At 31.9% G+C, this 26,967-nt stretch overlaps 5 protein-coding genes across 5 annotated transcripts; 1 reads left to right on the forward strand and 4 right to left on the reverse strand.

Annotated features, from left to right (window-relative positions):
• Positions 1 to 1,742: 1,742 nt before the first annotated feature.
• Positions 1,743 to 4,680, reverse strand: HELRODRAFT_110527 (hypothetical protein). The gene is made up of 8 exons (XM_009016022.1): positions 4,463 to 4,680; positions 4,227 to 4,332; positions 4,001 to 4,059; positions 3,553 to 3,745; positions 3,155 to 3,414; positions 2,754 to 2,884; positions 2,605 to 2,686; positions 1,743 to 1,988 (listed from the first exon to the last, which is right to left on the reverse strand). The coding sequence occupies exons 2-8, from the start codon at positions 4,307 to 4,309 to the stop codon at positions 1,867 to 1,869; spliced, it is 930 nt and encodes a 309-aa protein (XP_009014270.1). The 5' UTR covers positions 4,310 to 4,332; positions 4,463 to 4,680; the 3' UTR covers positions 1,743 to 1,866.
• Positions 4,681 to 6,405: 1,725 nt separating this feature from the next.
• HELRODRAFT_138302 (hypothetical protein) lies at positions 6,406 to 6,840 on the reverse strand (the record flags this gene model as incomplete). Its single annotated transcript, XM_009016023.1, has 2 exons — positions 6,406 to 6,521; positions 6,729 to 6,840. Coding segments are annotated over 2 exons (228 nt in total), but the record flags the coding sequence as incomplete, so codon positions are not given.
• Positions 6,841 to 10,408: 3,568 nt separating this feature from the next.
• Positions 10,409 to 14,922, forward strand: HELRODRAFT_98414 (hypothetical protein). The gene is made up of 12 exons (XM_009016024.1): positions 10,409 to 10,449; positions 11,209 to 11,247; positions 11,343 to 11,508; positions 11,774 to 11,874; positions 12,120 to 12,319; positions 12,387 to 12,501; positions 12,669 to 12,808; positions 12,946 to 13,107; positions 13,196 to 13,348; positions 13,569 to 13,739; positions 13,952 to 14,129; positions 14,658 to 14,922. The coding sequence occupies exons 1-12, from the start codon at positions 10,440 to 10,442 to the stop codon at positions 14,786 to 14,788; spliced, it is 1,566 nt and encodes a 521-aa protein (XP_009014272.1). The 5' UTR covers positions 10,409 to 10,439; the 3' UTR covers positions 14,789 to 14,922.
• Positions 14,923 to 15,839: 917 nt separating this feature from the next.
• HELRODRAFT_170189 (hypothetical protein) lies at positions 15,840 to 18,153 on the reverse strand (the record flags this gene model as incomplete). The annotated part of the gene is made up of 6 exons (XM_009016025.1): positions 15,840 to 15,967; positions 16,041 to 16,122; positions 16,294 to 16,454; positions 17,441 to 17,703; positions 17,805 to 17,991; positions 18,054 to 18,153. 6 exons carry the CDS (start codon positions 18,151 to 18,153, stop codon positions 15,840 to 15,842), a joined length of 921 nt encoding a protein of 306 aa, XP_009014273.1.
• A 1,828-nt stretch (positions 18,154 to 19,981) lies between these two features.
• HELRODRAFT_75816 (hypothetical protein) lies at positions 19,982 to 25,400 on the reverse strand (the record flags this gene model as incomplete). Its single annotated transcript, XM_009016026.1, has 4 exons — positions 19,982 to 20,173; positions 20,863 to 20,973; positions 24,425 to 24,458; positions 25,294 to 25,400. Coding segments are annotated over 4 exons (444 nt in total), but the record flags the coding sequence as incomplete, so codon positions are not given.
• Between the last annotated feature and the right edge of the window lie 1,567 nt (positions 25,401 to 26,967).

The following is a 26,967-nucleotide window of genomic DNA, read 5'->3' on the forward strand; positions in this document are numbered from 1 at the left end:
TTACTTGTACATACAAAACAAATAATTCAAATATAAATATATACATGTATGTAGTAGAAATTGTTTAGTACTGTACCCACATATACTGTACACACACACACATATATATATATATATATATATATATATATATATATATATATATATATATATATATATTATTATAACTATTAAGAGAAAACTTAATATAGCATTTGTTATAGCAGTTTTCATATATATATATAAAAAACCATAATTATAATATAATTTTAATTACAATTGAAATAGATGAAAAAATATAATATAAAAATAAAACAAATAACATTAACTAACATAAATATAAAATAAATAATAAAACATCTACATAATATAACTTTTATAACAAAACACTAAAATAAAAAACATACATAAAATAAATTGTAATATTATAATATATAACGAACCTGAAAATAAAAAATATACTATTATATGTTTGTTGTGTATTCATATTGTATTGGGTATATTTAGTAATTCTCTATTGATTATAATATAACTATAAAAAATATGAAAAAACAACCTTTTTTAAATAAATAAATAGATAGATAGAAACACTCAAGTAACTCACAGAACAGGTCTGCTACTAGTTGATCTGGGGAAAGGTTAATAACACTTTTTTAAACTTAAAACTTAGTAGGTGATCATTGATCAAGAATGGGAAGCTGAATGCAAGATGCAAAAAAACAGTTTGGAGTTGACTGACAGCGACAGTTGACACTTTTTAATTAATTTAATTAATAATTTAATTAAATTTTATTTTAAGCTTACATTTAACGACGAAAGTTTTAAAATAAATTAAACTTTTCAGATTTCCTAACATAGCAACTATTCAGTTAGTTAGTAGTTCGCGATAAATAGCATATAGAATATAGATAGAGTCATATATGTAGGATAAATAGGTAGAGTTGTTAAGTGCAATTGAAACCGGCGCACAAACGATAACACAACAATCAATGGGTAGGCATGGGCGTTTACGATACTGATCGGTGTCGGTATCAGGTGCTTGATAACTCAGCACTGATGTAAGAGTATTGTATACTTTATTTTACATGTATGTTGTATATGTGATTGTATACATATAAAATTGATATATATATATATACAATTACATATATAATATATAGATAGCATGTGATAACATATATCGGGTTCGGTGTGGTCGGTAACATAACAACTGAAGATATCGGATCGGTGTCGATATTGATAACGATGCATCATCAGTTGTTTACATACTGACTGACAGACTGACTGACAAACTAACAGACTGACAGACTGACAGACTGACAGACTGACTGACTGACTGACTGACTGACTGACTGACTGACTGACTGACTGACTGACTGACTGACTGACTGACTGACTGACTGACTGACTGACTGACTGACTGACTGACTGACTGACTGACTGACTGACTGACTGACTGACTGACTGACTGACTGACTGACTGACTGACTGACTGACTGACTGACTGACTGACTGACTGACTGACTGACTGACTGACTGACTGACTGACTGACTGACTGACTGACTGACTGACTGACTGACTGACTGATTGATTGATCGGTTGATTGATCGGTTGATTGATTGATTGATATACGTTGGTTCTTTCTTGAGTTTAGTCTGTCTATAACATGGATATATATAATATATATAATATTATATCCATGGTCTATAATTTAATAACACTAAATTGCGAATTTCGTTAACTCAATACAGTTCATAATAACTTTTTTTATTTATTTTAATTATTATTATATCGATTATTATTTATTATTATTTTATGTCAAAAAATCAATAAAAAAAGAATTTTTCTTAGTCATAATAATATTTGACAAAGGCCTTTCAAACAAGCTAGTTCTTCTTAATTTTGTGACTTTTTATCGTCTTATCAATCCATTCCACGAAGAAATAGACGTCTGTGGCGAAGCTGGTTTGACAGTATTCTGAGAGCTTTTGGGAACTGTTTGATCCTCCTGTTACAAAAATAATTTTGTTCTTTACTACCATTGTTATTATTATTGTTGCTGTTATGGTTGTAGTTGCTCTGGTAGTTATTGTTGTTGTAATTTTTGTAATTGTTCGGTTTGAATTTGTTAATCAAAAGCTCGTTCGTTTCTTCGTTCACGTAAACAATAAAGTTAAAAGTTGTTGAGAAAGTTCATACGGACAATGAAGAGTTGATTCATGTGAAGATGGTATTAGGTGGTCTTTACCGATTATGTGACTATTTAATGTTATAATTATGTTATACATGGAATTACATTATGCATGGGAGTTATGCCTCATCTTTTCGAGAATTGAACTTACAATAGCAAACGTTTAATGCAAAATTATCCTCAGCAAAAGTGTAAAGTTTAAATAATTCAAAAAAGAAATTATTATGATTAAGAAGCCAAAATTTCCATGCAGTGAAAATTAAAATTAAATTTGCAACTTTTGTCGAATTTTTAAAGCATCATCTTAAACTTCTATAAATCTAAGTTCAAATCAAAGTAACCTAGTTCTTGTACATTTTTTAAATTTTAGGATGTTTAACGAATTTGTATAAGCTGTGAAAATGTTTAAAATAAATTATCAACTTTTGTGAACCTGCGACGAAACTGTGGATGCCAAACAGAGTCCATCTATCTTCGTGTGAAGCTTTGCATTCCAATGGTCCTCCACTATCACCCTGCATATTTATACTTGTGATTTGAAGATGTTACAAAATTTAAATGTATGTATACGTTGCAGCGTACCATGCACACATTAGGATATCTTGAGCCGCTGTGCGTACCTATGCATATAACTCCATGTGTGAGTCCTGGAAAACCAGGACAGTTCGATCTTATGATCATTCTCGTCTGCAGCAATGCGTTTGAAACTTTGTCTGAAACAATGAAACATCACTTTAGCATTTAGTGATATATTTGTTATTTTTTTAAATAAATTTTATAAACAGTTTTATCAAGGAAATAATCTGCTTCTACTTTTAAAGTATTTAACACTATTTTTTATTCTGTCTGTAGCTTAAGCCATCTTAAAACGTACCAGAATCAATGTGCTTGTATCTACACCTGAGCACGAAACTTATGAACTTATAGTATTTTTCGAGAAATTTATGCAGCATGTAGAGAAATCAATAAGAAACAATGGCTACCTTGTACGGTTCTGCCAAACCCTGAAGCCACGCAAACAGGGAAACGACCTGGGTGATGCTCTTTGCGGGGAAGGCAAATGTTTCGAACCAGTGAAGAATAGCCAAGTTTCCGACTTAACCGTAGAAGAGCAATGTCGTTGTCCAATGTCTTTTCGTTGTAATGTTGGTGAACGTAAATAAAGTCGGGTTTGAGCATAATCCAGTTGCTGTCACGCAAAAAAACCGACCCGACACTTATTAAACATTGAGACGGTCGAAAGCTTTAAAATTTTGGTAAAAAATTCACCACTTAATCACTACATTAATTTTTTATGATTTACTTTAAATTTTATAAAATGTTAAGTAACGAAAATTATTTCTAAGTTAATTTTAAAAAATTCCAATTCAATTGAACTAACGCAGCACCGAAGACTACTACGCAATGCGCAGCGGTGACGACCCAGCGGGATTTGATGACGGAACCGCCGCACAGCAGGCCCTCGCAACTTACTTTGACTTGCCATGGAAACTCACCGGGCAGGACTTTCTCACCGTATATCACGTACTTGCTCTTGAACTCATTCTTATTGTATGCTGTCCTACTGCCACACTCTGTTGCGACGTACACACACGTTACGTACACGTTACAGTAAGATGAAACGCTTTCACAGTGTACAAAACAGTATATTTGTTAATATGAAACTCTGCTAGAATGTACACACGATAATATGGAACTTTTTTAAAAAGTAAGTACAACATTTGCATGAAATTTATTACATTATAAACAAAATTGTAAAGAACTTTATTAAAATATAGAAAAATTATGTGAATATACTTTCACAAAGTTGAAAAGTTGAAATGTTAAACCTTCTTCGACACATTTCAGTGCGACTACTAAATTTTCCGGGCAACCATTGCTGTTGCTGCTACGTTTGTAAAAATTTTTGGTTAACAAAAATTTACAAATTTTAATAAATTTAACAGGCATTGGAAAAGAATTTTTATATTATAATTCAGCTTACAATTCAACCAACATTTATATACTGTAACTTATTGAATTCAAATAATCACTAATTTTAAAAAGCATACCTACATAGTTATATTTCGATATACAATGTCCTCCTCATCCAGCTCTAAATCAAATTTAACTGTCCTCAGAACGACATTTTTCTTCATCGCTTTGTGGTACAAAGCTGATCTTCGAAAAATAATATTTCTACGTTAGTTTTCTAAATATAATGAATAACGCGCATTGAAAAGAATGAAATTTCTTTCGGCAGTTCAATATTCAAATCGAAGCTTCTTATTGCATTATTTGATTTTTCAACTTAATCGAATTGTGAACACGTTGAAGGAAGTTTTACTCAACATTCAAGAAACAATCGAAATCACTTAATTCGCATTCTGTTAATCCGGATATTTTGCTAATTTGGATTGCTTTTTCGATATAGAAATTTCCTATTTATCTCACGATATAAAAATTATGTGAAACGAGTGCAAATAAACCTGAAAATTTAATCCGAATAAACTTTCAAGAAGAGAAAAAATGTATTTAAATAAGATCTATAAACAAAATTTGAAGCATTTCCTCACATTTTATTTCATTGTATCGGCTTATGATTACATTTTTTAAAGAAGTTTTAATATTTTATCATTAAATATTTGACTGAATTACCGTTATCAAAGAGCAATTAAATTTTATTACATTGAATATCACAATTAATATCGCAGTTCTTTTATGGTGAAATAAAAAGAGCGACTGGTATTATACTCTCATACTTGGTCGGCCCGTAAGAATGGCTACGTCGACTTCACTGAAATATTATGAATGTGGGTTCGATCTCATGTTACGTGTAACTTATAATTCACGTAATCCGAATGAATATGACGTTCCGTTTTACACCAATTTGACTAATAACATAAAATTGAGGGTGGAAACGGGGAACAACGTACTACTTATACAGAAAGACGTATGTGACAGCCCTAAAGTAACATTTCTGAAAGGTAAAAATTAGATAATAGAGTAAAAAATAAATAACACTTGGCTTTTTGAAGAACTTTTATACCTTGCAGCAGCGCTGTTTAAATGCATAACCGCAAAAAATTAGATGTGAAATAATTAAAACAATATGTAGGGTAACGTGGGGTAAAACGCCTACTAGGGGTAAGAGGCCTCCCGTCCATGTTGAGCGAAATTATTGTGCTGCAAATTTTCTTTAACTGCCATAATATTAGATTATCTATGTAATTAAATGGTCTGTGTTGTGGAAGCCGCGCGTTGTTTTGGTTGATAATTAATGAAAGTTTATGATTTTAGGGCTATCTGTTACAAATATAAACATAATCATTAAAGCTTTTTCTCAAAAACTGAAGTTATTCTCAAAAAGTTGAAGTAAGTGATAAAATTTTGTATTATTTACACTATTTAACACGATTTTTTTTAAATCTAAATTTTAATCCATCGTAGCACATTATCGGTTAAAATTTTACAATACACTTTGGGGTAAAACGTCCCCCTATAGTTAGGCTAAAACGCTCCCTTTTAAATAATGTAATTAAAGAATAATTTTATACTAGAACTATTTGATATTGTTTTAATCCTTAAAATTAAAAAATGAAATTTTACAGTTGTTTGTTGAGTTCCTTTTAAACTTTAACTTTAACAGTCATACTTTTTAATTTAACTTAACAGAATGCCACGGTCTTACAAAAGAAAATCAGCAAGAGGATCATATATTTTCAATATTTGTTAACATTGTTTTTATAGTTTTGTTTAATAAATTTGATTGAATATTTAAATTTACCAATGTATTTTTAAACACTATCTATGACATTGACATAGGGTAAAACGCCTCCCAGTAGGCTTCTTACCCCAACGCTGGGGTAAGAAGCCCCTTTATCAAAAAAGTTTTAATGGCAAAAATTTTTTATTGGGTCGTTTTTATTTGTTAAAATTATGTATTTATATAAAATACTATGAGTGATCTTTCTGGAATTTTAAAAATCTTACAGTTTTATAGCATAAATGTGATTTAATCGAACTTTTCCCTTGGAGGGGGCGTTTTACCCCATGTTACTATACTTGTATTTAGCTTTGATACAGAAAGCCTGGTTCCATTCAGCGCGCCAGTCATCGGCACAAACGTTCAGTTTGTCCACCCCTCTCAAATTTATTAACAGCTCTTTTTTTCCTGTTATTGTAACTTTGCGATGAAAAATTTAATTTTGTTCAACTTCTTAAAAATGGCGTATTTAATTTCGAAAATCTCACCACAGGAATCTTCATCATCGCCTACAGGACAATCTGCCTTTGAGTCACATACAAAATAATTTGATATGCATTTTTTACGTTCGCCTTTGCAACGATATTCATTAAACCGACATTTTCCTTTACGAAGACATTTAAAATAAATTTCATCAAAAGTTTAAGTAGTTTTTTTTCTAAAAAAAAAATGAAAAATATTACTTAGAGAGCGTTTTTATCAACCGAACTACCGAACAATTTGTTATATAAATAATTACCCTCAATTCTATTCTCACAAATAAATATATTATTTTAATAGAATTGTGTTAAGCAGTTTATGAGTGAACTAACCGCAAACTTGGGGACTTTCATCATCGCCGTAAGGACAGTCAAATATCTTATCGCATAAAAAATGCCTCGACACACACCTCCCACGCGTACAGGAGAACTCGTGCATTAAACAAGCTTTATGTTCAAAAACTTTGAAAATTCATATTCATGGAAATACGATAAACAACAATAAGATTAAAGTTACAGCAGTTAGATTCATCGAGATCGTCGGGACAGTCCTGGTAGCGATCGCAAACTTGGTCGTAGGACAAGCAAGTTTTCAGTGTAGAACAGAACTGAGCAGTTCCGGCAGGACAATCTGTAGTTACATTTTATTCATTTCTATTTTCTCCCTTTGATCCAACAAAATTATGAAGAACCAACCGTTAATGGATGTTGCTCTGTTGAAAACTGAAAAAATTATTTGATTACGTTTTCTTTTAAATAGAAATTACAACTGAAATATCAATGTTTAAACATTGAAATATTAACGTTTAAACATGGAATATAATATAATAATAATATAATAGCAATTAAAAAATAAAAAACAAAAAAAACAATTGTTTTTAAAAATAAGAATTAGTTCAAACAAGACGATGCTGCTGTTAACTAAAATCTTTGCAGAAAAAAATGGATTTTGTTTTATAACTAATACAAATCCATTCACCCACACACACACACACACACACACACACACACACACACACACACACACACACACATACACACGCGCGCACTAACGCACACACGAAGTAGATGTAGCTCCTGCAAAAGCAAATTTTGCTAAATTCATTTAGATAATGTTGTTTTAATTAGAAAAAAAATTATTAAATTATTTTGTTTTGAACACAAAATTTGAAAACTCCGAGCATCTTGCATTTGTGGCGCTTGGAGTTTTAAGTTTTTCTATTCAAATCAATATTTCAGTATGTCGGTTTTATAAATTTATCAAAATATACATTTGCAGAGGAAAAAGAAAATGTGTATTTCATCACATATTATAAACGAAAATTTTCGCGGAAGATAATAAATACAAAAAAGTAAAACTTCTCACTCAAATAAAAAAGTCTTGATGTCGTCGATGTGATATGGCGAGAAGTGGCGTGAAACACGAGGCAAACTGAAAATATTAACGTGACGCACAGAACAGTTGTAAAAAATACAACATTGTTTTTTCTCAGCGTAAATGTTGCTAGGCTTGAGCTTAGGAATGGAAACAACTGCCGAAGGAACACCGAGCCCGATTTGGTGCCTGAGGACGGAATTCTGCTGTTTGGAAAGCAAGTTAATTCAATAGTTTGGTTTTACAAATATTTTTTCAAACTTTGTCACTAAATCAACTTAAAAATTCAACGAGCTATTTTAGTTGAAATTTCAATTTTTTAATTTTTAACTGTAATCTTCATTCTTCTAAAGAGTAAGTCCAGACGGTAAAAGTTCCATACTCGCATCATTTTTATTGCGCAGTTTCCTGGTTCGAATTCTATCTAAATACTACCCCGAAAGTTATCATACGCCTCGTGCATATGATGCAGTGCTTGTGCATACACACGTATGCACATCTTTTGGTAGAGGTACACGTTGTGTTGAGTGGTGTATCTATGTACGTAGATATAGTCTTTCGTGGCCAGACGTGAAAGTTTTAATGTAAGGAGCTCGGTGTTTGTATGTTATTTGATCTAAGTCTTTTCATGGCTTATTTTATCAATTTTTTTTATTGAAAATTCATCCAAGAATAAACCCTAATGTGAAATATATAACTAGACTTTAATAATGTTTTTAAGTAATTGATTGTTCTCATCAAAATTAAACATCGAGGACGGGCCAAATATTAGATGAAAATTGAGGTTAAGCTAGTTTTCGGTATCATTTTTTTTAGTTTTTAAAAATCGTACAGTCTGCAATTTGTTTTCACAAGATGTTAAAATTATTTTTTCATATGATTTTTCATTCTTTTTTAAAACGTCTAAAAATTTTGCTAGATAGATTTTCTTTCAAGTTTTGTAGAAATATTTTTCTCCATACTTTCTTAATGTTTGGCAGTTGATTGATGTTAGGAAATGCAATTATGTAACTGGTTAGACTAATTATTCGGCCCGTTTTTATTAAATAGCATTTAAAAATTAAATAATCGTGCTCACGCGGACATTCTCGAATCAGTGATTATTTCCTATCTACCAATCACGATGAGGGCTTGAAGATTTTCTCGGGACAGTATAATCACAAAACTGAACTAATTATACCACCGAAAATACGCCTAACTAGGTTCACATAAATTATTAAACTCAAACAACACAGACACAGTTACATAAACACACGTTTATTTACAAGACGAAAAACGTTATTGGGTGTATTGTGTATTCATTTTAAGAAAAAAATGTACAAATGATGCATTGACTGTATACACATAGATTTTAATTTTGCAACAAGGTAATGTGAAGATGATATTGATGAAGATAATGCCAAGGATGGTCTGTTCTATGCCCACCAAACCAGTCATAAGCTGTTTGATACATAAAATTTTTACTTCCAAACTATAAAATGGTACTTATCCTCAAAATACTGAATAAGATATTGGAATGGAAATGTCTCACAACTCAAAAATCTGAATAAGATATTGGAATGGAGATGTCTCACAACGTATCTAGATGCTTAGACCCTTAGTTACAACAGGGGCCTCCATCACGGGTTTTTATACAATGACGCAAATTCTTTAACCTACGGAGAGCACCTAAACTACTTGAAACTTTGAAGTTGTTTAGGTGCTGCCCATATTATGTCAACCTTTTTTTGTGTATTTTGACTCCCCAGTCACAAAATGTTACAAATTTTCAAACCCCTCATTTAACGCGTCACAATTTTTGACTCCCGCCTCCTTTTCAAAGTTACCTTTTAAAAAGTTTTATGCGAATTATCAATATTACGAATAATGATAAAAATTCCAATCAAATACGTCTAATGGCGCTGAATCCAAATAAACAGGCATATAAAAAAACGCAAAATTTTGATCACATGTATAACCTTTTTTTGTTAAAAATATGTTAACAAAGTTTTTATTAACGGCAGAAACTGAAAAGTGGATGTCACTCACCGGATTTAATTCTAACCCTCTAACCCCTCCCCGTGTTACAATTTTTTGACTCCTTCCCCACGTCAAAGTGTGAAATCCTTTATGGGCAACCTCTTGGTATAGTTCTTGCAATTCAATATTTCTGTGCGACATAATCATAAAAAAAAACAATGAAACGTACGTATTAAAATCATGTTTACATATAGGTATGCTTTAATCGGTTGTTTGCCACATCGAAAAATTTGATTTGATTGTTAGATACATTATTTCTCGTTTCATTAAAATATCTCATTTGCATTTTGCCTATGTTTGAACCATTGAGGTATAAGTTACAGTTACAACTTATACAAAAACCTTATAAATTTATAACCTATGCCTAAAAGGTTTGCACACAGATCGATCCTTGGTTGGGTTAATTCTCAATTTTGATGCGCTGATGATTTCTTGGATTCCACATATATTAACATTCCATTCCATTGAACAGATTCGAAAAGCAACCCAAGTAAGTAACAATATGCTGGTAAATCAATTTTCATTTGCTCAAAAGATCTTTGTTTTAAATAAAAATGTTTTCATTTCAATGTTTATTTTGCTATTTTATCGCTATAACGTGTTCGCGGTGACGATCAGAATCGTTTAGTTTTTTTTTTTAGAAAAAAAGAATGACTGAAGGTAAAAAATAAAAATTTGGAGTTATTTGAATATTTTTGCAACATTTTTTTACATTTAAGTTGTTTGTGTCAATGATTTTGTTTCGTCGTACTTCACCATGGGTTGTAGTTGTGTGTGAACCAAATCCACTGCTAACATAACACATAACAGGCTAAAAAGCTAAACTCTACTTTTACTAACAACTAACTTACTAATTTACTAGCAACATTTTGCATTAACACAAACGAAGCAAACAAGAAACTAGCTAGAATCTAGAGAGGTTTTCTTCTAGAAAATAGATCACAGGAAAAGAACTGTGTAAAATTTTAAAGTTAATTATTGAATTAATAAATTAATTAATCATTGAATTAAGTATCGTTCAATGACTTGAAGGCTGTTTGTTTTTATATTTTTAGGAGACTTAACTTTAGTTTACCAATGGTAATGGTTTGAGTTTAATGTTTTTAAGCATTTTTAATTAAGCATAAAAATGGAGATTTTTAATATTAAAAAATTTAAATATATGTTGACCTAACTAAAGATTAAAAAATGAATTGATTTCAATTGTAACATGTTATTGATTGTTTTAGTTTTAGGAATTTAGTTCAATCTTTAAATATTTTATAAGACAGCAATAACCTTTGTTTATTAAAAATATTTACAAATTATAATTATTTGTGTGGAGTTATTTTTGAATACTGGCTGACATATCTATTTACAAGATTGTTTGGTATGAATTTTCAACTTAGTTAATTTTTTTATGTTTTATTATTTTTCAAGAAGCTGATAATGTACATGCAGAAGGTGAACCAAATAAAGGTTTGTCAAATTGTTAATGTTTGAACATTTTAAAAAAATTTGAAAAAGTTGAAAAAGAAAAAATTAAATGCTAAATTTTTATGTATTTCCACCAGAAGATAAGCCAATGGAAAGTCTTGCTGAAACGTTTAAACAAAACAAATCTTTCTCAGTGCTGAATGGATTTGTTTCTGAGAAATCGTTGAAGGCGGTTGAGAAACTCGGCTTCAAAGAGATGACTCAGATTCAAGCACAATGTATCCCACATTTGCTGGAGGGCAGGTTGGTGTTTTGCAATAAAATTTCTGTATGTGTGTGTGTGTGTGTATTGTATATGTAAGTATGTAAGTGTGTGTGTGTGTGTTTGGATGGTGTATATGTATTTATTTTTGGGTATATGCAGAGAGATTTCTATATCAAATAAAAATTTTCAAGCATTTTCTAAAAGTTTATAGTATAGAGGTGAATAAATGAATATAATCATTACAACTATTTGCAAGTCTGTAAAGGATTAAAGGAATTTTTAGCAGAAGTGATTTTTTTTCAGAGATTTGCTGGGTGCAGCCAAAACAGGTAGTGGCAAGACGTTGGCATTCCTCATTCCGGTAATTGAGCGCATCAATAAACTTGGGTTCAAACCAAGAAGTGGTAAGAAATTTTTAAAGATTTTTTTAAATTCACGTGGTTACACTGCATATTTAAACTAATGTCATTATGACTTTAGTGTTTTTTAAGATTATTTTTCATCGGGTAGATATTATTCATTCGCATTTTGAACTAGAATATTATAAAACATTTATTTTATCTTTTTAAGGAATTAAAAACATAAACAAAATACATATTTATTTTATGATGCACGTGCATGAATCCATTAAATACCTGATGCATTTCAGGCACTGGAGCAATAATAATTTCACCAACGAGGGAACTTTCCATGCAGACGTTCAAAGTTCTGGAGGAGTTGCTCCAATTCCATGGCCACACATTTGGCCTGGTCATGGGTGGCACAAATCGACAGCAGGAGGCAAAAAAGCTTGGGAAAGGAATCAATATTCTTGTGGCCACACCCGGAAGGCTCTTGGATCATTTACAAGTTTGTTCATTTATTTATTAATTTTTTATAAATTTTGTTTTTTATTTAAATCTGCTGACAAATATAGAACACGCCGGAGTTCATATTCAGCAACCTTAAAGTTCTTGTAATTGATGAGGCGGACAGAATTCTTCAAGATGGTTTCGAAGAAGAAATGAGGCAAATCATCAAAATTTTACCAAGTTCTTAATACTGGCTTCTTGATTTACATAAATTTTTATTTTCATTATCCATTTTATTTTTTTACTTTTTAATGCTTGTGGTCTCTCCTGACTTTTATTTACTTTTTGAAAGATAACGTTTTAAATAGCAATAATTTAATTTTTTATTTTTGTTCTTTTTTTCTTAGGAAAAAGACAAACCATGTTGTTTTCTGCCACACAGACAAAGAAAACTGAAGATCTGGTGAAGGTGTCGTTAAAAAAAGACGTGGTGTATGTTGGTGTCGACGATGAAGAGAAGAAGGCCACAGTTGAAGGCCTGGAACAGGTTTGTACCTTCTTCCTTTCATTTCTTCACAATTATATTCTTAATTTTATTTTTGTATAAATAAAGTTTTTAATTTTAATTGATTTAACAGACATTTTATTAGACATTCAATTTAAAAACATTTTATGTTCGTTCAGGGTTATGTTGTATGTCCGCCAGAAAAAAGATTCTTGGTGCTGTTCACGTTTTTGAAAAAGTACAGAAATAAAAAAGTTATGGTGTTTTTCAGCTCCTGCATGGCTGTCAAGTATTTCCATGATCTTCTCAATTACATTGATTTGCCCGTCATGTGCATACATGTAAGTTTTTTTCAATACTTTGATTCATAGTTTGCACTGGTGGGTACCTCATTTTATTCAATGCGATAATGTCTATATCACTGCTTAGGGACAGCAAAAGCAAGCAAAGAGGACTGAAACGTTCTTTAAATTTTGCAACGATTCAGAATCCATATTGCTGTGCACCGATGTGGCAGCACGAGGGTTGGACATTCCCGCCGTGGACTGGATTGTTCAGTACGATCCTCCAGATGATCCCAATGTAAGTTTATATTTGGGTTATGTCTTCTTCTGCCTGTATGGCCAGTGTTTATAGTATGTGAACTGTTTATTTAGGGTGTATACTTGTGTGCCATTAGTTACTGTAATGTACTTTACTGGTCGATGTTAGCACTGATGCCTCTAGATTTTAAATATCAAGTTGCGTCAGAATGACACAATTTTAATAGAAAGAAGTGCACCATTGCTATTTGTTACTTCAGGAGTACATACATCGAGTTGGGAGAACGGCTCGGGGTGCGGGAGGGTCGGGCCACGCCCTCCTTTTCCTCACGTCAGAGGAAATTTTATTTCTCGACTACTTGAAAGAAGCCAAAGTACCATTAAGTGAATATGAAATGAAATGGAATAAAGTTTCTAATATTCAATCACAGGTTCGGGTTTTTTTTTCGTTGTGATTTTTCACCTCGTCTCCTCTTTAATAAATTGTTGTTGAAGTAATAAAATCATAAGTAAACACGGTTTCAGAGAATGAATGGCTGATCGGTCAGTTTTACTACAATAGTGTCTGCAGTCTCACTTGAAATAATATTGTCTCTTTAAAATAGCAAACCTTCATCGCTTCTTTCATTTTTTTCCTAATCAGTTGGAGAAGCTGCTGGGTAAGAATTATTACCTGCACCAGGCTGCCCAAGAAGGTTACAAGGCATTCATTCGTTCCTATGTCTCTCACTCCCTTAAGACAATATTTGATGTCCATAAATTGGACCTGCAAAAAGTTGCTCAGTCATTTGGTCTTCTCGTTCCTCCACATGTCCCACTCAGTAAGTTTGAATTTTTTTTTTTCGTTTCGAGATTATTAGGAACATATTTGTTTCTTAAATAGTGAAATTTGTTAGTTGGTATTTTGCTTAGCACTCTCAATAATGGCGTTGTTTATTGAATATTGCAATATTTACAAGTGATTTTTTATTTTTTAAACCCAGTTAAACAATAATATTTTAAATATATATCCGTTTTTTCTTCCTATTCTTTGCTTTATGTCCTTAATTTTCTGTATTTCTTTTAGTTTTTAAAAATTTACTCCTGATTATTCTATATTTTGCGTGTCATATAAATATCTGTATTTGTTTAGGTTTGTTTCTTTAAAGTCTGAATCATTAAAAAGTAAAAAAGTATAGATAGGCAGACATTTCCTGTCATTCACAACCATCTGCCTCACGTTCAATTTATGAGTACCATTTTGAGAACGAACTAACATTTTATAAATTTTCTTTTAATGACCTATTGAGTCAAATATTTATAAAGTCAAATAACTAACATTTTATAAATTTCCTTTTAATGTTCTGCAGAGTCAAATAGCCTTAAACGGAAGAATTCGAACTTCAAGTACGAAGGGGGAATTGACAAAAAGAGAAAACTTGAAAAGAACAAATTTTATAAAAAAGTTTCATCTCGCTCAAACAATAAATCAAAAAAATGATAACATTTGTTCACATTGTGGTTTTTTTCATGTTGTGTTCTGTATTTATTCGATCATGAGTACGTAAATATAAAACCAGTTTTAATGCACGATCAGTTTGGATTGAAGTAACAGGTGCCTACCTAGGTTGTGTACTTGTGTCTTTATTGCAGCCGAAACATATTTTGTCGTGTAAAACTTGCAATTAGTAAACATCATGTAACTGAAGTATTTATCGGAGAAAGAATTGTAGTTTTCATTCATTTCGTGTCGAATGAGTGAAGACTCACGATGGTCGAGGTGAGCTTTTATCTTATTTTTTTTTATGAACTCATTTTGATCTTGTTTTAGTTTTAATGAAAGTTTATTTTATCAGGATCGGTGTGCAGTTTAATGATAGGGAGCCATCCTGTGACCAATGTAAAGAACGTGTCCTTTACAAACTGACGTATCTTGAGATGAAGTTCGAGATTGACTGTACAAAAACGTTCAATTTTTTAAAATTGGAATGCTTCATGTGATCCTCAATGGCGTTAACGTTTATCAAATTGTGAACAGTTTCGATGTTGGTTGAGTTAGAAATTGGCAGAAGAGAGGTATCTGGGCAAGATTTTAAAGGCATATTTGTGTAGCCGTAAATACGGGACGCTCTTTTATAAGCAGGGTCGATGGTTCACGAAATCCGGAATGCAATTTAATACGGAAACATTGTAATTGCTTGATAATTGTAAGGGACAAATTGATTATTGAAACCTTGTCCAATAAAACTTAGAAAACATTTTTAGTGAATTTAGCCTCGAAGATGAGAATAATTGGTTCCAAATTAAAAAAAAGTAATTGAAAAAATTAAAAATGCACAAATATCAATTGAATTTAATTACGTACTTTCTATTTTTCCTAGTATAAATTTAAACTAATCAACTAATAGAATCTGAAAAGACTAAGTCACCATATGAATTAGTTCTTTGATTCTCTAAGTGTGATAATTTCTTTCTCCCTTTATTACAAAACCTTGGAAACGGAATATTTTTATATCTAAACTAAATCAGACATATGTTATATCCAAACAAATTCAGACAGCATCATCAGTCGCATTTCTCTTGTGTAGACTTATTGTGGTAGTGATCCAGTCCATGTACTTGTAAACGTTTGATTCGAAACTTTGCTTGCAGGAATCTGTTTCCAGGTCCGTGATCACTCCTGTTGAAAAACAATTAGTGATTTTTTAATAGCAGTTGAACGGCGCGCAAGTCCGTCATTAACAAATTGAAACCTGAAACAAAACTGTGAACACCGAACAATGTCCATCTATCTTCTGTAGCAGATCTACAAACAAAAGGTCCCCCACTATCTCCCTTCAATTAAAATATTAACATTCCGTTTGTCAGTTCAAGAAAATCTCGTTCACATCCATTTAATACAAGCAAGTTTGTAAAATATGTGAAATTCATTTAAAGAAACTGTTTTTAGAGTTGAATTGGATTAAATTTGAAAAATATACAGTTTAATTCTGAAAACTCACTGACCAGACATGTACTTATTGTACTTTCCTGATAATAATCTCCTGTCGTTCCGACACAGAGCTTGCTCGATTTATTATAGAAACCAGATTTCTGTTGCAATCTCAGCAGACCGCAATCATTTCTTATTATCATTCTCTGCTGCAACAAAGTGTGCGAGACCTGGTCTGAATGTTTGAAACGTGTCATTTGCAGTATCATTTATTGTTAGGGAAACCTTGGTTTTGTGTTAGTGTGTATTTTTTAAATATTAATCTAATTATTGCACTTCAACCAAATTTTCTAAAATTGCATTTTCAACAAGTTCTGAATAATTTTAATTAAATTAACGTTACCACAAATTTTTGCTGTTAACCAGGGTGTCGGAGTTGAAAAAAAATTTATACAACTCCAACTCTTGGATTGCACATTTTAGAAGCCGATTCCCAAAAAATATTTTCAATTTCTGCTTTACAGTTTAAAAAAAAGTATTGTCTGTTGATTAAATAGATAATTTAAAACAATCAAATTGAACTGACGTCCTTCCTTTCCTTTGTGTATGTAATTAATCTAAATTCATATATTAAGAAAGACTAGAAGGTCTTTGCGTTTTAACAAAACAGTCATTGTTTTTCTGCAGCGAGACAAAGTCATTTTTTTAGTTTACAAAATATATAAAAGTACCAAAAGGGGGAATGTTTTTACATTATTGTTGATTTTATTTCAATCTATGAATATTCTTCTCACTAAACAGCTAAAAATTTGCCTACTAAACAGCTGCAAAATTATTGTGACTTCAGTTTCACAGACGATGAATTCTTTATTTGGTAAAAATAATATCTTCCTAAAATAAACTAGTTTAAAAAACAACTGCTGAATAAACAAAAAATTCAAACATTTCACAACTTCAACACTTATGTCGGAGTGAAATAAAAATTTTTCGACTCTTTTAACGTTCCGACCCCTATTACAAAAAAAACTTTCGACTAGAACACCCTGCTTGTTTTAACAAATGTAGTTTTTTGGAATCGTATGGATACGTTGGTAAGCGGAACGTATCAAAATATTTTCTAGAACAACATTTATTTTTGAATAAGATAAAACAAAATCAATAGAAATTGCACAACCACTCAAATAGATACTAGATCAAATATAAATGTGAACGTAACAAAACCTCTAATCGTTTTCCCAAAGCCACTACTAATGCAATAAGAGAAATCTTCCTTACTATAAGGCTTCTTTGGTAGGCATATCGTTTGTACGTACGGCGAAATATTTATTTTTCTCTTCAATTTTATTAAAGCAATATCATTCTCATGATTTTTTTCCACGTAATCTTTATGTGGCAGGAGTGCTTCAGCTCCGTATAGCAGCCAGTTGTGATCGTTCATATAAACAGCTCCGACTGCTACCGTACAATCTTTTGTGTTGAAAATACTTTGGGGAAAAAAATAAACTTTTATAAGAATTTGCTTAGAAGTATTAAAGTACTACTGAGCAAAGTACTACTACTTGAAGTATTAAAAAAAGTAGCGTACGCTTTATTGAGCATGACGCAGTGTGCAGCCGTGATAATCCAGTCTGATCTTATGACGCTTCCACCACAAAGCTGCCTACCGCAGTTCAATTTCACTTGCCAGGGGTACTCGCCTTTTGCCACCTTGTCACCATAAATAATGTATTTACTTCTAAAGTTGCCCGTTTTTACGTGCCTTGAACCGCAATCTAGATTTTAGTAATAAATTTTGTCGCCACGTGATCGTACACAGATGACTAAAAAATGTTACCGTGCGATAAACAGGTCAGAGAAACAACGAGATTGTTCGGACAGCTGTAGTTTGATTTTCTATTAAGAAATTTTAAAACATTAAAATATCTTGGAAACATTTTTTACCCTTTGCAAAATTATTTTAAATTATTAACAGCAATTAATAAAATGTTTATAAAATGTTAACAAATTTCGAAAAAATTTTTTTTAAAGAAATTTGATTAAATTTGAAATAATTTACTTGACAATGTTAACCAATTTATAAGATCCACTTTCCTCAACCACATCAAATATGACGGTGCTTATTGGTGGCGTCTTATATAACGTTTGATTTTTCTTGAAATTTCTGTTGTTTTCAAAATATTTATTTGCTAATTATTATTAATTTGCTGATTTTGTTAATGCTCAATTTATTAAATCAAACTATAGCTATTCTAAACACAACGTTCACTCTAGTGTTTTCCTCGGCTTTTGAAACTGTTGACCATACTATTCTCTTGAGACTGCTGCATCTTTCTTTTAATATTACTGATTCTTGTCTATCTTGGTTTTCTTCTTATCTCTGTAATCGTTTTTTTTCTGTTGTTCTCAATAATTCTACTTCTAACTCCTCTACTCTTACTTTCGGGGTACCTCAGGGTTCTATCCTTGGCCCTCTTCTTACTCTATACTTCTGAACTACCTCGTATTATTAATAACTTTTCTTTCTCTAGTCAACTATATGCTGATGATTCTTACATTTATACTTCTTTTCCTCCATCTAATCTCAATAGTGTTCTTCATAATTTATCTCTATGTCTTTCTTCAATAATCGCTTGGTCTGACTCTATGTGTCTTAAACTTAATCCCTCTAAGTTTGAATTAATTTGTTTTAATAAATCTAAACACTCTATTACTATTCCTCCTATTATCTTACCTGATTCTAAAACTCTAGATGTCTCTCATAACTTTCGTAGTCTAGGTTTTATCTTTGATTCTACTATGTCTCTCTCTTCTCTTGCTAGAAGCTCTTACTTTCATCTACGTAGAATAAAAAAACTTTTGCCTTTTCCTGATGATCCTACTCTTCTCCTTCTTGTTACTTCGTTAGTCTTATCTAGGATTGATTATTGTAACTCGCTCTACTATGGTCTTCCTGACTCTATACTCTATCCTTTAAGTAAAGCTTTTAACTCTGCTGCTCGTGTCTAGTTGCTCGTGCCCCTTTCTTTTCTCATATATCTCCATATCTTGTTCTCTTGCACTGGCTACCTATAAAATATAGAATAATTTTTAAAATTTGCACGTTCATGTATAAGTCTCAATCTAAATTATTTCCTAAGTATTTATCAGATATATTAATTGAACCTAAACGCCCCGGTTTACGATCGTCTTCTTCTTCTCGCTTTTTCTTAACTCGTGTTAAACACTCTTTTGCCTTACCAAATCTGCTTTTGCTTTTTCTGGTCCTTTTCTCTGGAACTCTCTACCTACTTCTCTGACTACTTCTCCATCACTTGCGAAGTTCAGAGCGGATCTCAAGACCCATCTGTTTTCAAAATTCATTGAGGAGCGCTGTTGAACATCGCGGAAATAGCGCTTTATAAGCTAATTGACTGACTGATTGATTGATTGATTGATTGATTCAAGTTTACTTTAAATTAAAATAAACCTAACGTGTTTTTTTAATTATCTTCCATTTATTCAATCTATGATATATTAGTCGCTAAAAAAAATCAGTCCAGCAAACTTGATAATGAGCAAATAAAAACGAACTTTTGTTTCGCCATCGTGCAAAACACTTCATTCCACTCAACTTTCCAGTCTTTGGCACACACGTTGACGTTTCTTTCACCATTCACGGTCAACAAGAGCTCCTTCCTACCAGTGAAATGAACTGCCAATGTAACAAAATTATTTCGGATTTTTGAGATTAGTAGTAGATTGAAAACCTTATCAATTTAAAATTTATACCAGCAACAGTTGGTTGTATAAATCAAAATCAGCATTTGGAATTTCATCTAAATTAAAGAAAAAATGAATAAAAAGGTAGCAACTGCACGATTGTTCGTCGTCTCCATCAGGGCATTGCTGCACTTGATCGCAGTACTGTTCATTCGGGATGCATCTCATTGTTTTGCCGTTACAACGGTATTCATCCTTTCCGCACTTACCTTTCATGGGTTTTTGGAAATTTTATAAATTAAAACATTTCAATCAAACCTGAAAGTTCCTTGGCTAACTAACTAACTAACTGACTAACTGACTGAATGACCGACTGACTGATTGACTGACTGACTGACTGACTGACTGACTAACTAACTAACTGACTGACTAACTGACTAACTAACTAAATTAGTTGGTTGAATTTATCAGAAATATAAAAAATGAGAATATAAACCGCAAACACTGGTTCCTTCGTCATCTCCCAGAGGGCAATCAAGCACCCTATCACAGAGGAACAACGTTGAGATGCACCTGGCGTCCATGCAACGGAACTCCTCTCCAATACAGGCTGGGTTCATTAATTAGTTTATTGAACGATTGATTACATTACACAATTGTCACTATATTCCCCATGGTTAAGTCGGAGATCCGTGCTCGTTGTTAGATGATTATTTCCTTAACATTTTTGTATATAATTGTCGTAAGGATTGTGTTCTATTCAAATTGTCAAAAATTTACTTTGACAGCCTGTTTTTAAAAACTTTGCAAACCTTCTACCCAGTACGGATCTCCGAATACTTTTGTCATCCCTATTTCAACATTTTATTTGAGAAAAACAAACTAGTGGTTTTGTTGCAAACCGCAATTATTATATTTTATTGACTTAAATTGGATTAAAAAACGCTGAGGCTGGTGCACTGACTGCAGTTGCTTTCATCGCTGTCGTCAGGACAGTCTTGGTAACGGTCACACATTTGGGAGGACTTCATGCACTTCTTTGTTATCTCGCAGTACTTGATCGTCCCAGGAGGGCAGTCTTTAAATGATTTGCAATATTTTCATTCATTATTTCAGTGTCCACAAAAGACGAAATAGCAAAAGTTTTTCTGACTAAAATGGGTAATAAAAAAACTGCTCACAGACAATTGCTAAACGTGGACAAATGTTATATTTGTAGAATAATACAAAAATTACAGAATTAATTATATTTCTTTCTGTACTAAATGTAGTGTTGGAAAATTGTATTATATTAATACATGGAAGGTGTTCACAAATCTTACACGCGTATCATTCTTATTTTCATGCTTCAACAGAAAACATCGGCGTCACGGAAGCGCTAATGTTCGCTTGTTTTGCAGCTTAACATGGCTTTTAAAAGTATTCGCGTCGGAATACCTCTCTGAGGTGATGAAGGACTACGAGAAACTTACAAACGTCTACATATATTTTTAAATAAAATTATTTTTATCATACAAAAACAATCAACTTGCCATTAAACATGGTGGCTCTACCGTATACTGGAAATGAAAATTTGAGATTCATTACTATAAAACGAACAATCATTTTATAAGACGATAACATTAGAAAGAAAGAGAACCTAAATGAATGATTCTTGATGACAGATTCAAAACACCGCTTGAGAGCTGATGCAGGACAAAGGAAGTTAGAAGTATGCATGCCGTGCTGAGGGCCGCCCATATAAAGATAATTAATTTTTTCCTGATTTGACTCTCATTTTCACTACTTACTCTGCCGATTCTGATTTAAAAATTAGTTTTTGAACTTTTTTCATTTTATACAAAAATAATAAAAATGTTTTAATCAATTCATTTCTAAGTGATAGTTTATGAGAGTAGAATAAATAAATAAATAGTTAAATTTACTTACCGCTGCGGATAAGAAGGAGGAAGATAAGGAGGTTCCTTGATAACTTCATCTTCGTTATTTTCATTCCTTGGCATCTTTTTTTAATCTTACAGTTTGATGTTGAGTTTTCACGGCAAAATTGTTTTCCTATCTTGACATGATTTGATGAAGTCTCGATGGAAAGCTTACAGTTCGTTTGGTCTTCGATTTTAGTGTATATGAGATGTAAAAACTTTCAATTCTGTTGCTTTGAACTGCATAACACTTTTATTTAAAATATCATGTGTTTATATATTGAAGTCTTTTGTAAATAAACAAAGAGCTTATATTCACTAATAAACATCCAACACGTCATGTTTGATAAGACTTGAAAAAGTGTATACGGTTTTCTATATAAGGATGATTTGATGAAAGACAATGAAGAATTACTACGCTTGACATTCTAAGTAATGAAAGGTTCAACACCGCGCAAAATGACCACACGTTGTATGATGACTGACTCACGGTGATATGTATTCCAACTCTACAATTATTCATTAATTATATTGTTTATCATCTGTTGCCTGTACATTTAAAACACTTTCCAATTTCATCTTAATTGCAAGCATGATACACTTTTGATTCCATCAAACATTATGTCCACACGTTAAAATAGCTTTGTTAAACATGGCAATTTTTGAGAGTTCAATTCAACACGGTATTTTGGGTTTTTTGATCTATAAAAATCGATATTAGCGTCGAGACATCTTATCTTGGTCACCTTTTTTTTATTTATGAACGCGCTATAACATGTAAAACATTTACAATAAAGCTTAGCAACAACGTTAATTTGCACGGGCATTATTTTATTTTTAGTCCAAAAAATTAATTATTTTCAACAGCTGAATTTATCCAGTGAAGATAAGAATGCACATTTGTGTCAACGCTGTTTTGGCAGTTTTTAGAATTTCTTGGTATCGACCCGAATCCTACAAAATATTATTTAGGATATTTATTTAATTTTTTGAACTGTAAAAAACAATATACAAAAATTAATAAATAAATAAATAATTTAATTAATTAATACAAAAAATTAAAACAAAGGCTTATACAGGCGACTTTAACCACTAGGTTACCATGTCGCCCACATGCATATAACTACATATATAATTTTTTCATAACCTTTCACCATCCTCCCCATATATAAATTTAATCTACCCTTACCATATATAAGACTATGAACACCAAAGATTGTCCATCTGTCCATTTTTTGGTATTTACAAGCAAATGGTCCGCCGCTATCTCCCTAACAAATTCAACTTTCAATAAATATTTATGTATTATAAAAAACATCATTTTTAAATATAATTAATACTATATTAATTATATTATACTGTGATTTCTTTCAAAGACATTCGCATTACAATACATTCACTGAACTGTACATATATTCGATGTGCTCATCCCGTCTTTTACTCCGATGCAAAAAACGTTTGAGAAGTTTTCTATGAATGGGTTGTCGTCGCACGCGTCTTTGATCGCCATGCGCTGCTGCAGTAAATGTGGAGACAATCTGTCTGGTTGAGTTGGTGTAATGTTCTTTTAATTTGGAAGTTGATTGCACGATCAAAATGTTTGGTGTGGTCTACTAAATTTCACGTTTTAATGTTGGAAATCGTTTTTGAAAAAATTTATACCCATCTAACACAAACCTATAACAGTACATAATATTGATACAATTTCAGAGTGAGGATTTGTATATTTGTCTCATACATATATATATAGATTTGTCTATATATTATTTTATTATTTTTAAAAACAATCCATATCAGATGTGACCTAACTTTTGTTTGTTTTCCCAAATCCAACGCTAACACAAACAGGATGCTCTGAATGCTTGTAAGGAGTGAGGGGCAGACAGATTGGTTGAACAATTTTAGAAAATTGTATTCGCCTGTTAGTTTTCAACAGCCCAATGTCGTTTAAAAACGTCGTGTGGATGTAGTTTCCGTAAACGATGATTTTTTCTAAAGTATATACCGACCAAGTCGAATCTTGCAAATGATTGGCGCCCACAAAAACGCGACATTGTTTAGGAAAAAATCTGACATGGCCGTTAGTAAGAGATATATAGATTTAAAAATAATTTTTGGTTATTCGAAATAAAAATTTATTACACATTACAGATGAATGAACAATTGATAATTAAGAATAGAATTGCACTTGTTATTCAGTTCCATGGAATGAGGTTGATGGAGGCAGTGGGCTGCTGTTAATAACCACCTGGAGTTGATGATGGATGCACCGCAGACCACCGAGCCACACACCAGCCTCACGTACCACGGATACTCACCTCTCTCTGTTTTCACTCCGTTTATTATGTAACCCTTTCCTGGCTTCTCTTTCATAAGATGCCTCCTTCCACAAGCTTGTTGTTTTAAAAATACAATCATGTCAGCGTTTCATTCAAATGAATGTTGGTTGCTGACTAAAATGGCGTCGAATGTGATCGACGCTAAAAAATCTACACATATGGTGATAAATGTTTTTTGTTCATTATAAATAGTTTCATATGATTTACAAATGTTTCGTACATTCTTGATGGCAGTGCAGTGCGACAACAAGGTCGTTTGGACAACTCCTGTTTAGCAATCTGTCAATAATCGTTTAAAGATATGTTAAATTCACCAAATGACAACTTGCTTTTATCAATACATCGGTCACATTCATGGAAGTATAAAATTGTAATTAAAACATTATTAATTTTATATTTGCACGAATTGATTAATATATCAATGTGACCAATCAAATCCATACATTTTTTCGATTGTATATGGCTTGTCTTTGAAATTCCTTTGTTTTTTGAACTTTAATCTCGCAATCGTACGAGGCGGTAATGCTTTGACATCAAACTTTATCAAACTCGTCCTAGAATTGGCATTGAAAATTTATTGTAAGAAGTTTTTAAAGAGTTAAACATTTTGCTCAAAAATATAAAATATAAAACATGAAGAGTACGCATAGTTAGCTTTGTTGCAAAACCATTCATCCCATTGCGAGTTCCAGTCCGACGAACAAATATTCAAACCATCTTGACCTCTCACAGAAATTTTTAACTCGTTTGATACCTTCACTTCAACTGCGATAAAAATTAATAAATGATTTCTGTTCAGTTCAAACGCTGACTACTGTGATGGGATGGAAGCACTTACCACAATTGTCTTCGTCATCTTCGTGCGGGCACTGCGTATGGTCATCGCATTTTTGTTCATAGGGAATGCAAATTAGAGGAAGACCCTTACATCTCAGCTCGTTCGTCGGACACTTACCTGAGATATTATAACAGTGAGTCGTAAGTTCGTACGTTGCAAACGACAATATAAAAAAAATCATGAACCGCATTTTGTCCATTCAGCATTATAATGTGATACATAATGTTGAGAGTTAGCGTAATTTGCCGACTGCTCAACACTCACTGCTTACCGCACACCTGGTCACTTTCATCGTCCTTCTCTGGGCAGTCGTGAATGCCATCGCACAAGAAGTCCATTGATATGCATCTGCCATTCCGACACTGATGCTCGTTGCTTTCACAAGCTTTGTACCATTTAAAGTTATTATTTAATCAAATTTAAATTAGTTTAATTGTTTTCGTGATATAATAAATTTTTAATTTAAAGAAAAGCAACAACAAAAAGGAGTTAATAAATTTGAGTACTGACCGCAGTTGACCTCATCACTATCATCTAGGCAGTCCTGATATCGATCGCAAACCTCCTCAACAGCCAGGCATTTTTTGCTGGCTGGACAGAAGAGTGCGGTGTTTGGCGGACAGTCTATATAGCATATATAATATTTAATGGCTTTCATTTATGAAGCGCATAGCCACATATTTGACGTTTGAACTTTATATTATCAATTTTCCCATGCCAGTATTTATCAAAAATAAATTATTATGACCATTTCTTATTATAACTGTTATAAAAATGTAAAAAAATTAGTTACCTTGTATATTTGACGGTTTACCAAAAACTGCAATAAAATAATTTTCATGATTTATGATCTTTTTACATTTATTTAAATCTATTTAGCATCAGACCACTCACCTTCATCATATAATCTGTTTGCATTCCACGTAAATGGGTGAAAAAGTAGATTAGTCAGAAAAGTAGATGCAATGATTACCGAACTGCAAAATAGGACAGAGAATGCCAAAGTCAAACCTTTTTTGCTTTTCCTTTCGTTGATTTGATTGCTGTCTATTGTCATTTTACTTTTGTAAAAAAAATTAACATTAACATCACAACTCCCTAAATAGGGTACTCATTACAAAGAGCTCGACAATTAAAGCGCAAACAAATGCAAACAGTTTCGGATCGCTTTCGTTCCAATCTCCCAGTAACCAAAATTGATGTTCAACATTAAACGACTATGGAAAATACAGGTAGGTATAGTATGGGCCTATACGTACATATAAGAAAAGCATAATAAGTAGAAAACCGGGAAGAAAACGTAACTTTGGATGAAATGCCGAGCAAACCGTTTGCATTGATTGATAAATTAAATTAAATCAACTTTAAATGCCTGCATCAATCACCTACTAATGTTCATGGCCAGTTTCTATTGCTGACATTTCATCGAATAATCATTTTCCTCATTTTCTCACAAAATTAAAATTGATTCAATTTGAAAAATTATTGCGTAAAAAATATTTTTTTACGCCACAGGGAATTAATTTGTTTACTTTAATTTGCAAACATTTTTATTGTGCATTTAAGATGATTTTTGTTATAAAAAACGTTTGTAAATATTAACGACGCCACTTAGTTTTGTATTTTATGAAGCTTAAAATTTAAAAGCAGCGAAAGTCATACGTTAAATTATTTAAATTATTATGTTATGGTTGATAAATTTTATAATCATACAAATGACATCGATAACATTCACACAAAGAGATTCATAAAAATTTTTGTTCTCAAAGATATTTAAAAACTTTGGCTTTCTTTAATTTAACAATTACGCTCTCTGGTAACATTTGTTGTTTTTGTGAGTATATATATGTTCTTTGGTAACATTTGTTGTTTTCGTGTGTATATATATATGTTCTCTTTCGTTCTCTACGGAACATTGATAAAAGTTGATATTGTTTTGTCGCACTTGAT

This window comes from Helobdella robusta, assembly GCF_000326865.2.
Source record: "Helobdella robusta unplaced genomic scaffold HELROscaffold_17, whole genome shotgun sequence".
Lineage (NCBI taxonomy): Eukaryota > Metazoa > Annelida > Clitellata > Rhynchobdellida > Glossiphoniidae > Helobdella > Helobdella robusta.